This window comes from Manis pentadactyla, chromosome 5 (genome assembly GCF_030020395.1).
Source record: "Manis pentadactyla isolate mManPen7 chromosome 5, mManPen7.hap1, whole genome shotgun sequence".
Lineage (NCBI taxonomy): Eukaryota > Metazoa > Chordata > Mammalia > Pholidota > Manidae > Manis > Manis pentadactyla.
The window spans coordinates 1,213,366-1,225,373 of NC_080023.1; the positions used below are offsets into that span (position 1 = coordinate 1,213,366).

Sequence of the window (12,008 nt, forward strand, 5' to 3'; positions counted from 1 at the left end):
TCTGATTAGTAGAAAGTTTTCCCTATATGCAACTGGAATTTGAGGACCTCTTGGAAGCTCAGAAAATAAGTCAAATCCCTCTTTGCCGCCACATTCCTTCTGATATAGAGAGAGTGCTCATTCAGTGGGAAAATAAATCAGGGTTTATTGATCCACAAAGTTGGACAACACCCTTTCCTAACCTAGTTTGTTAATGTAAAGGGCCACTTGGTGGGGTTAGTGATCTGAGACCTCTTCCCTGACTCTTACACTAACAGGTCTCTTGAGGAAAAAAATTAATTATAAGCTATTTATATGCCAAGGTAAGCTGTATTTCCATGACACTTTTGACACAGTCTTCCTAGATTCTGGGGCCTAAAGGGAGCAAAGATCATCTATGGCAACTGGGTACGTGTGGGGAATCTGGGCTCAGTTTAGGATATGATGTCAGTTCAGTGAAAGCCCACAGGGCTGTGCATTAGTCTTCTACTGCTATGCAACAAATGACTCTCAAACCTAGTAGCTTAAAACAATTGTCATTTAGTATCTCTCAGTTTTTATGTGGGTCAGCAATCGAGCGCACCTTAATTGAGTGCCTCTGGCTCAAAGCCTCTCACAAGGCTGCAGCGAAACTGGTGGCTGGGGCCGTGATCTCATGCAAAGGGTTGAGTGATGGGTGTTCTGTTTCCAAGTTCACTCAGGTAGCTGTTTGCAGGACACAGCTCCTCTGGCTCCTGGCCCCCACACAGTTGCTTACTGCGTGAACCTACACAGGGCAGCTTATAATGCAGTAGCTGAGAGTACCACAGACAGAAGCCACACATTTTTTTGTCACCCAACATCAGAGGTGATATTCCATCACTTTCACTGTCTTCTATGAGAAGCAAGTCAGCAGGTCCAGCCCACACTCACGGGGAGTGCACCACACAAGGGTGGGGGTACCAGGAAGCAAGGGGCTCACTGGGGGGCATCTCAGAGGCTGCCTACCACAGCTACTGAAAGCCAAAGATTAAAAAAAAATTCTTAAAAGCAGCCATAAAATATAATAGCCATTATCATATTCTGGGGGATAACAAGAATTACAGATGACTTCTTACCTGAAATAATGGAAGTGAAAAAACAATGCGATGACAGACTAATAATGTTGAAAGAAAGAACAAAACAGTCAGTCCAGCTCTTTCAAAACCTACAACCACTTATGTACACCATCTTCAGTTTCCTTCATACACATGGAATATTAGGGAAAGAACCACTTCTGAGCTAGCCTCAAACGTGTCATTCTCCTGCTCTGTTTGGTGCCTTTGCAAACACTCATCTATCAGGTTAATATGGTGGTGTGGTGCTTCCTGGAGAAAGCATAAGTGTGAGGGTGAAAATAATAATCTTTGGAAACCCACCTCTAACACCTGTATGACCTTGTCAAATCTCTGAGCTTCTCTGATCCTCAGTAGGCACAGCAGTAAAATATGTATCATATCTACCATGCTGAATTTTTTTGATAATTAAATGAGATAATATATGCTAATTGCCTAGCACCTAGAATGTGCGAATTCCTTTCCTGCTCAAGCCCCCACCCAGCAAACTCCTACTCATTCTTCCAGACCCAGCTCAAATGTCACGTCCTCTGTGAAGGGGTCTCAGCTCCCCAGGAAGACAGCCTTACCTCCTCCACGATCTCACTGATGCTTGAACAACCCACCCTATATTATGATAGTTAACACCCTGCACTATCATGATCTAGTTCCAGCTCTGTCTCTCCTATGCAACAGTGAGCTCCTCCAGGGCAGGGCATGTTTGAGTCATACTCATCTCCCTGGTACCCACAGGGCACCCGGCTTCATGGTATGTGCTTGATGGATATTAGTAATTTGGTTGGAAACAATCTAGGGTTAAAATGAGGTGTCCAGACCTTGCACTTATGCGGAGCATATTTCCACCCCAAAGTAAGCAGCATCTCAGCCTTCCTTTCCTCCTTCCTTCCCTGTCACCATGGAAGAAGGGACTTCCCCTCCCCCAGGAGTGACACAATTGTCCCCTTCACTGACCACTGTATAGAACAGCTCTGGACCACTGTATAGAGTGACCTCTGGTCACTCGCTCCCCTTCTCTTGTTTAACGTTTCTGCCTTCATTTGTCCCCCACTGACACACGTATTGTCTGCTTGCTTTACCACCCCAGAGAGAAAACGACTTCCAGATTTTTATCTATCTTGTTCCCAGAGCTGGGGGCCTGGGGCCTGGGCCACAGTTGATCAATTTTAAGAGTGATGAGTATACGGATGTGATGGCCTTGCCCCAGAAGTGAAAGGGGGGCCCTCCCCACTCCCCATCCGTAATGGGACTCTTCGGCCTATGGGAGAATATTTGAATCCAGAGAATGACCACGAACTCCAGCTGAAAGGCTGTCCTTCTGTCTTCTTTTCTAGGGGGAAGCATCTTGGAAGGTTTGCGGGACCACAAGGCCTTTGGTGCAGAGAGGGGACCAGGCCACAAGGCCTTTGGTGCAGAGAAGGGACTGGGCCATTCTGGCAGGCGGTAGGGGACGGGGGTGGCTTGGTCTCCAGAGGGCTTAGGACTTTGAGGGAGGATCTTACCTGGCTGGCAATACTTGGGGGACAGTGCAGCAGGCTCCTCGAACATAGGGGGCCTCACCATGCTGGGGGAAATGACTACAAGCTGGCAAAGAGCTGGGGGAAGCATGCTCACCCTTGCACCCAGGCAGGGGCCCGGAGCTGGAGGCTCAGGGCCGCTGGAAGGAGGCCACCTCAAGTGAGGAGGGGCCAGAGGGGGCCTGGGGAGGAGGGCAATGGGCGTGGTGACTTCAGATGAGACGGAGGTCTCCAGAGGGTCTCAGGAGAGAGCTGCAGGTCCCCACGTCCCCACGTCCTTCTGAGAGAAAGAGCTCTGGTGCCAGCACTTCTGGGACCATCAGTGGGGCTGCTCCCATGAGAAGGGGCCCCGCTGAATGACAGGAGCCGCAGCCGACTGCCCACCCACCCACGCCCCATGGCCCTGGACAGTGGTCAGACTCCATTTGCTCCTGATAAGGCCAGAGCAGTGGGGTGGCTCCAAGAACAGCATCTTTCTACCCCCAGCAGGTGAGGCAAGGGGTGAGGCAGGTCCCCAGAAGTAGACCTGGAAACCAGGACTGGGGACACATTGTTTAAGTGGGACGGGTCCCAGGAAGCACCTGGCAGGGAGGGGAAGATCCAGGGAAGGAAGGCAAGGAGCTGAGGGAGTGTGTCCATGAGCAGGCGGCTGCTGTGGGCAGCGGGGGCTCAGTCCCAGCAGCAGCGACCTCAGAGCTGCCCCACCGATGGGGGCCGACCCGGGAGCCATACTGGTTGAGGGTGGCTCCCCAGCGCTCCCCGTCCTCCAGCCCTTGTCCGTGCCATGTCCTCAGCCTGTGTTGCCCACTGCACCCTTCCTCGCCCTGGCCCTCACCGCTGCTTCCTGCTTATCCCTCTGGCCTCAGCGCCAATGGGACCTGGTGTGGGAAGCCTTCCTGGACACCACCAGCTCCCGGGGAGTCTCCTCCCCACGTGTGCCCACCATATTCTGGCATCTCCACCTGCACTGCCATAGCCTCTTCCTTTGACTGCCTTGCATCAGTCAGCTCAGTGCACGTAACAAAACACCACCGCCCGGGGGCTTCAGCAACGTCAGTTTACTCCCCGTAGTTCTGGGGATTGTGAAGTCCGAGGTCATGATGCCAGCAAATCCAGTTCCTGGTGAGAGCTCTGTGTGTGACCTGCACACGGCCCCTTCCTGCTGCATCTTCATGTGGCCTCAGGCGTGTGCAAGGAAACTTTCATCCTCGTCTTATGAGGCACCAGCCCCTCGGATTAGGGACCCACCCTCATGACCTCATTTAGCCTTAATTACCTTCTTATAGGCCCCAACTCCAAGGGCAGCCACCTTGCCAGGGTGGGTAGGGCTTTCACACAGGAATTTGGAGGGACACAGTTCAGTCCGAACACCTCTCCTCCATGGGTTTATGGCCAGTTCTTGTGGTCAGGACAGTGTCTTCTTCATCTGTTTGGTCATGCCCAGCTCAGTAAGTATTGATGAATGGGGTTATCTAGATGGAAGGAAGGGTGATAAGAGTTTGGGGAGGGCGTTAGGGTCGTGGAAGTCTTTACAGAGAAGATGGCATCTCGGGTGGGTATTGAAAGATAAGTAGGAGTTTCCTAGACAGAGAGGCAGAGGAAAGACCCTCTTCCAAGGGCATGGTGTTGGGAGGGAGGTAAGCAGATGCTGCTCCAGAGGGAAGGAAGAGTGTGTGGGGGGAATCGGGGGCTAAGTGACGCCCAGGACGGAGTCAGGGAACAGGCCAGAGAGGGCCCCCCAGGGCAGCCCACAGGCGGGGCACGGCTCAGTCAAGTGTGCACCACAGACAGAGTGCTGTGACCTACGGAGCGCAGGATGGACCAGAGGGAATGCCATGGCACGGGCACATCAGAACAAAGAGATTTTCAGGGTGTTGGGGCAGGAAGAGATGTTAGGCGGCAGGGCTTGCCCAGAGGAGCCATCAGAGAAGATGTGGGATGCTCCTCGGGCCTCACAATTCAGGCAGCAGAAAATGAAGCCTCTATTATTCATGGAGCCCAGTTCAGTAATAGCCTGGCAGCCCCGGGTGGTCACCAGGGAGGCATTGATCACCTCTCTCATTTAATTTGCCAGAAGTGGTCTCACACCAGGGACATGCCCCTCTCAGCCTGTGGCACAGGAACCATGCCAGCTCCTGGATCAGGCAGTGTGGGGGGCTTGGTTATCTGACACCAGGGTTTCTCCCACTCTTAAAGGTGGGGGTTGGGGAAAGGAGCCAGTGGGCAAGGGGCCCCAGCTTCTGGAATGATCCAACTTTCACCTGTGTAATACATGGGCTTCTGCTCTGGAGGGGCAGCCCGGGAACCAGGAAGAACAGCAGCAAGGAGCAGAGCTGGCCAAGTAGAATGGAAAAATGGGGTGAGCGAGGGGCCTTGAAAGGAGCCGAACAGAGCTGGGATGACTGCGTTGGAGGAGGGAGGGGAGAGGTGGGCGGCGGGGAGGAGCGCCCCCCAGGGCCGGCTGGGCCTCAGGGCAGAAGGATGCTACCTCCCACCTCCACCCGAGGCTGCACAATGGGGCGCACTCAGCGCCCCTGGGGCTGGCGGCCATCCGGGGACCCTCACGAACTCAAGTGAGCCGAAGCAGCCTCAGTACCACCCAGCCAGGCCTCCCCACCTGGGATACTGCCCTCCGCTGTCCACCCTGATCTGCATGGTGGTGCGTGTCCCACGCTGTCCTGGAGCACAGGTGTCCAGCTTTGTCCTGATGGCTGACTTGGGGAGGGGGTGGTCCCCCTCTTGTATCTGGGAGGGGCAGCCATGTGGGCCACAGCCAGACCCCTCTCTGCCCTCCCACCTGCCCCTCCTGTCGCCCTGGGAGGAGCCTAGGTCCGAGTTCGGGTCTGGTCAGAGGCGGGCCATCCTTACAGATTCTCCTGATCTAAAGGACACTGAGCAGCATCTGATGCGGTTGTCCCTGAAGCTCTGCGTCCCGGGGTTTGTGGTTCTGGACACGGCTCTGGACCCTTATCCCTTTCCTCATGTTGGTTCTCGACTGGCCTGGAACCCAGAGGGGAAGTGGGGTGGGCCTAAGAGGAGCCTAGACACCGCCCGGAGGGCCCCGCCACTTAGGTGCCCGCCTTGCAGGTGACTCGGACCCTCCAGCCCCACCTCCTTCCCTGCTCACCCTCCTCCTCTCCACGCCGCGTCCTCTGCCGGCTCATGGCTCAGGCTGGGTGTGCCCACCCTCCTGACGACTAGAGCGTCTCACAATCCAGCTCCCGAGATAATTCTGGTTGGGTGGACGATCTCCAGAACAAAGCATCTCAGGTGGGCTGAGCCATTGCACGGGGTCACCAGGGACTCCGCTTTGCAGATGCTCAGGCGCATCTTTAGTCCAATCATGACCTGTGCCCAGGGCAGTAGGCCATGGGTAGAATGATTTGTGGGTAAAGCACCTTCAGGAAGGATACAAGACATGGCAAAGACTCGGGTGGTTAGGGGGCCCGTGCAGGGCCTGCAGGCAGATGGGCAGTGATGATAAGTGACAGGCTCACCTACAGGGGAGGGGAGCCCAGGAGGTGGGGGCCTTTAAGCAACTCCCAGGATGAATCAGCAAAGGCACTGGGAGCTGAATGTGGGGCCAGGAGAACGATAGTGAGGCTTGGCTCAGAACTGGGAGTGCTCCCCAACGGTGCTGGCCTCCCCTCCCCTCGACACATGGGCGCTCGTGCTTCCCAGACCCCTTTGCAGTCGGGCAGGGTCATGTGACCAGTTCTAGCCTTTCCCTCTCGTTCAGAGTAGGGAATTCTGAGGCTTTGCGTTGAGATTCAGGGAGCTGAGGGTGCACGGCTACCCTGGGCAGAAGGGTCCAGCAAGGAGGCCTCTGTTTCTGCCATCCCCCTGCCCTGTTTGTCCCGGGGTTCCCGACACAGGCCTGAGCTGCGGCCCATTTGGAAGGCCAGTGCCACTGGCACACTCTAAGGCCGGCATGGAGAACTGAGCCACACCCTTGGATTGGGGCTTTGGCGTGGGCACGTCCTGGGCACCGGAAGTTCAGGTGGCAGGCATAAGCCTGGAGGACAGGCACACTCCATCAGCCTGACAGTGCCAGGCAAAGGTGGGTGCTCAGCAGGTGTGCGCTAAACCCTATACAGGGAACCCCCGCTTTTTGAAAGTCGTGTATGCCACTTCACTTTTACAAAAGGACTATATTAGTACTCGTTTTAGCTAACCAAAAGAAATCAGAGGATTTTCACTTTTACAAAGAAGGTCAAAAGGAGGAAGACCGTAGCGTCCAGTGCGGGTTTTGCAGCAAACCTTTACAGAAGCCGCGCACACCCGGGCAGGGAGAGTGTCCCACTAAGCTCCTTCCCCAGGAACCACGCTCGGTGTCAAGCTGCCAGAGCTTGGGTTTGTCTGGTGGCGGGGGAGTCAAGGGCCAGAGGGAGGATCTGCCGACCCAGGAGAAGTAGGGGGCATGGGGGGCATCTCCTGAGGAGTCAGCAGAGGGAGAACTGCCGAGCCCAACTGTGAAGGGGGCAGAGGGCCTCGCTTTGAGCAGAAACAGGGGCTGGGAGGACAGAACACGGGTGGGAGCCCAAGGTTTGCTGCCTAAGGAACTCAGGAAGGACCTGCACGGTGGCGATGTGGGACAGACGCCGGGGCCTGCGTGGAGGGCTGCAGAGGGCAGCTGCTGGAGTGTGGCAGGATCCCATCAATGCTTTCAAAGCATCACTCTGGTTGGTGGGTGGGAAATGGCCCATCCAGAGGGGAGGGTGGGTCCAGGGGCTGCCCAGCTGTGCACCTGTGTCCCAGGGGCCTTGCTGGTAGAGCCACCACCCTCTCTCGGCATTTTTGGTCTGGAAAATTCCATGACAGTGTCTGCGGAGGTGGAGAGATGCAGAGAGGTGCTTAGCAGAGGAACCAGGATTTCTGGCTGGTCATCCTTGGGGTTCAGGGAAGTGGGCTGGTTTCTGACTTGCATAACTGGGTGTATATACAGCTGTGCCATTTACTAATTTGCAGATCGGGTGCATGTGGACAGGCTTCCCAGGAGGACCCCAAGGTTCACAAGTCATTAATGTCCTTGGAGTAACATTAGAGGTTGCTATGGGCTGAATGTGACCTCCAAATTCATATGTGGAGGCCCTAACCCCCACTGTGAGGGTTTGGAGATGGGGCCCTGGCAGATGACTAGGTCATAAGGGCGTCCTCAGGATGGGGTCAGCGCTCTCATAAGAAGGTGAGACAGATGAGAGGTGACCTGTCTCTGCCACTGTGAGGACCCAAGAGAGGGCAGCATCTCTAAGCCAGGATGTAGGCTCTCACCAGAACCAGACATGCCGGCACCTTGACCCTGGACTTGCAGACTCCAGAACTGTGAGAAGGAGGCGCCTGCTGTCTCAGCCCCTCTCGGTGTATCGTGTTTGGTTGCAGCAGCCCGAGCAGACTAAGACAGACATCATGAAGCACTGGATCCCAGGGCAGCCCTGCTGATCGTAGGCGGGACAGACAGGTCCATGGGGTGGGGCAGGGGAGCCTCCCACGGGGGAGCCCAGCGGGCACGCTCCTTCCTCAGCCGCATGCTTCAGCCATGCCCAGCTACTGGCTTCCGAGCTGTGCCCCCTCGGAGGGTCTGCTCCTGCTGTTCCCGCAGACAGAATGCCCTTCGCTCCCCTAGCTCCTTCCTCCCCTGGCCCCTGGGGACACGTCCTCACCTGCCAACACTTGGTTTGGGCCTGCCCTGCCCTCTAGGGTTCATTTTGGGACCCTGCTTCGGGCCCTCTCCAAAGGCAGTGGTCTGTCTCACTGTCACTGTCTCTCTGCTGGCTGGTCTCCCCAGCCTGCCTGCAGCTGCTGCCCTCACACCTCCCTCCTTGCCATCGGCACCGGGCCCTGGCCGAGCTGTGCTTCCAAGCAAGCAGGGCTGCCTCTGAGAGGGTGTCCACGCTCCCCATGCCAGCATGGGGCCTGCCCCACCAGCATTGCCCCTGCTCTGGGCACACATCTGGCGCTGCCACTTTTGGGGGACGCTCTCCCCAGGCGCTATCTGCAGAAATGACACACGTTTATAAGAAGCGGCTTCGTACTTTCACAAGTGATAATACATCATCCTTTATTTTTCCAGGCTTCCCTGGGATCTGACACGACATTGCGCTAATGAGAAAATGGGGGTTTCCAGTTGCTCAGGCTCAGATTGCTAAATGGAAGGAAGCATATTAGGTGCTAAAAATTCCCCTTTCCTGGCCAAGCTGGGCTGCTGAGAAGCTGGGTGTGCACTGGGACTTGGCATGTTATGGGGCTGGAAGGAAACTGAGTAACATCGACTCACAGGCGGGAACACCCAGGACAGACAAAGGGATGCAGCCCCAGGGAAGGCTGGGAAACAAACAGCAGTGACACCTTTGCAGTGTTTCATCTGCCTCAGCGCATTTTACAAACATTCTGTGACCCACATCAAACTTTAATCCACGCCTGATAATAGACACAGCTGCCCCTCAGCAGGGACCAGCCGGCCTTCTGCGGTGGGACACTCTGCTAGCTTCGCAGATCAGAAGAGGGTGGTGCCTCCTCTTCTTCTCTCTGCGAGTGTCTGGGTGTCCGTCTCAGGACCATGCATGGACATGGCTCCTGGGCACATCTGTGTTTTGGTGAGGGAAAGGCGGGTGCCCCCAGCTACGTCACAAAGAGCACACCAAAGCTACGTCAGGCATCAGGCTGGGTGCGTGGGGATCCTTTATTCCGGGGCCCCAACCATCAGAGGACGGTGTTTTCTCTCCGAGACTTGGAAAGTAACAGTGAGGAAGATGGTAGTGGCTATACTTCACGCATACTTGCAAACAGCGTTAGGTAGGGGGTCTGCTTTTAAACATACCTGTGTGACAGGTAAAAAAGAAAAAGAGCAAAAACAAACGAGGAATCCTCTGTATTAGGAACACACCAGGAACCCAAAACCGCACAGATGCGGACAGTGGACAGTAAGGCTGGAGGCGCTCCCTTCAGCGAGACTGTAAAACTAAGCTCTTTATATATGTCATCTTATGTTTAAGTAGGCTATACTTTTTAATAAAATAAAAACTTCTGTGTTATTTTAAAGATATCATCTAGGCATCTAAGGGCATGATTTGGAAGAAAATGCAGTGCATGGAGGGCCCTGAGGAAGGTGCCCTGTCAGGTGGACATTCGTCCCTAAGAACAGACTCATCACCGATGGCTGCAAAAGTCGTGCCCCCCACACTTGGTGCAGCCCTGACGGCTCCGCAGCACCCTCCCTGCCCTGGCGTGCAGGCACGTGCTGTGTGCAATGCTATGCCACCCGGGGCCAGTGGGTGGGTGGGGAAGGGACACTGGGACCCATGTGCCCATCCACCCATGATTGTGTCAGCATTTGTCATTGACAAGCCACCTCAAATCTTAAGTCCTGGTCACCTCTGTGCCCCAAGGACCTAGTGCGGGGGCCAGGGCACTGAACAGAGCCGGGAAGATGGGCTGGGGGCACGTAAATGTTCCTCAGTCTCCTGGGACAGCTACTCTGCAGCATCTCACTGACGCCAAGCCACAGCAGGAAAGGAGCAGTGCAGCACAAGGCCGTCTGGGCCCCAACTACGGCAGGAGTGCTGCTGGCAGAGACTGCACCTGCTGCGGGACCACCTCCCACCCCGGCCCAGCCCTCCCCAGGCGCCCACTGCCCACCCCATGGATGCAGAGGAGCCAGAGCCAGGTACAACAGGAGGGGCGGGCATGGTTCCCACCAGGTGTCCGCAGTTTGCTGTGGTTGCACGTGGGGTCAGGCACACGGCAGCCATCAAAACAACAGAGCTTTCTTCTTGAGGTCATTCCTCTTCCAGAGCGCAAGGCGGTCAAACTCTTCCACGCTCATCCCAAACACTTCCTGGAACTCCACAGGCGACAGGTGTCTCTAGAAACGGAAGGAAACAGCAGAGGGGGACAGATGGCAACCTTGCAGCATGGCCACGGGGCCTCCAGGTCGGCTCTCCACGTGGCCCGAGGCAGGGTCACCGCCAGATGCGATGGCCTCCCGCAGCACGCCAGGCCCTCCAGTTCCCGGGATGCCCTCTGCATCCCCCTCACTCCCACTTTGCAGCTGACCTAACTAAGCCCAGAGGAGACCCTCTGGGACCCGCCACGACCAGCAGCCGGGCTGGGGCAGAGCCCTGCCTCCTGACACTACAAAGGCATCTTCCACTGCAGGCTCGGCTCACAAACTCGCCCAGGACTGGGACTTCTGCCTGCCTAGGAGCATCTGAGGTTTCGGCAGATTTGCACAGTCACATTTATTGCTTCATTTAAATCCACGGCCACCATTTACAAGCAGGATGGTTTATGATGCCCCATTTCACAGACGAGGAAGTGGAGGGGTGGAAAGTGAGCAGAGAAGGCAGGCAGGGCCCAGGCCTGAGTTCACACCCTTCCTCTTGCCCAGCGTCTGCCGTGTGGTCATGAGTTAGTCTCTCCAAGCCCCTCTCCTCTCCTGGGACACAGTGCAGAGGCTGCACAGTGGGAGGCCGCGGGCACGGATGTCAGGGCCTCTGGGATGCCGGGGCCTCAGCCTCCTCACCTGTATGATGGGATCTTCCTAGTGTCTGCTGGCTGGAGTCGTGGGGGTGACCACGCCAGGGCCGGTCAGTACTCAGGGCTGGGCCTGCCACGGGCGGGCAGCGGGTGCTGGCCACAGTTACTAACTAGGCTCCGGGCTGGAGCTGCCTCCACGGACCCTCCTCTAGTCCTTCAAGATGGGGCTAGAGCGGGCACCAGCACCCGCGCCCACCGAGCCTTCCCAGGCAGGGTGCGGCCTTCCCCCGCTGCCGGGCAGCTGCTCTCCTCTGCTTGGCCTGGGGGGCGCCGAGGAGAGGAGGGAAAGGAGGTGGGTCTGTGGCACGAGGGGTCGGAGGACCTGGTTCAAATCTCCCGTCTGCCCCCTACTTACAAGGTGTGGCCTCTGGGCAGCTGTGTGGAAACTAGCTGGGCACTGCCTCCGTAAGTTCAGCAGGGCAACCTCATGCCCCAGAAACCCCAGCCCAGGCAGAGCGGAGAGAACCGAAAACAGGGACCCAAACAGATACTTGCTCCGCCGCACTCACAGCAGCGTTATTCACAACGGCGCCAACGCAGAAACAACCAGACCGTCCGGCAGAGGATCAGCGGATCCGCAAATTGTGGTGGGTCCATGCAATAGAATGTCATTCAGCCACAAAAAGTGGTGAAATTCTGATGTTTTCTACAGTGCACGTAAGCCCTGGAAACATGATGCGGAGTGGAAAATGCCAGCCACAGAAGGCCACGTGCTATGTGACACTGTTTACAGGAAACATCCAGATCAGGCCAATCCATAGGGACCAACACAGATGGTGTCACCAGGGGTGGGAAGTGACTGCCAGTGGGTTTGGGGTCTCCTCTGGGGAGGTGAGAATGCTCTGGAACTAGACAAAGTAGGTGGTTGCCCAACATTGTGAATGTC

General features: G+C 56.2%; 1 protein-coding gene across 22 annotated transcripts in view; it reads right to left on the reverse strand.

Annotated features, from left to right (window-relative positions):
• Positions 1-8,616: 8,616 nt before the first annotated feature.
• Positions 8,617-12,008, reverse strand: part of ABLIM2 (actin binding LIM protein family member 2) — a 143,240-nt gene continuing 139,848 nt past the window's right edge. For all 22 annotated transcript variants that reach the window (XR_008997633.1, XR_008997632.1, XR_008997629.1 and 19 more), the window contains one exon: positions 8,617-10,448. Coding sequence is in view for 1 of the 22 variants with exons in the window: in XM_036921337.2 (XP_036777232.2) it covers positions 10,335-10,448 (114 nt within the window). In the remaining 21 variants the exon portion in view is untranslated. The remainder of the gene's footprint in view (positions 10,449-12,008) is intronic.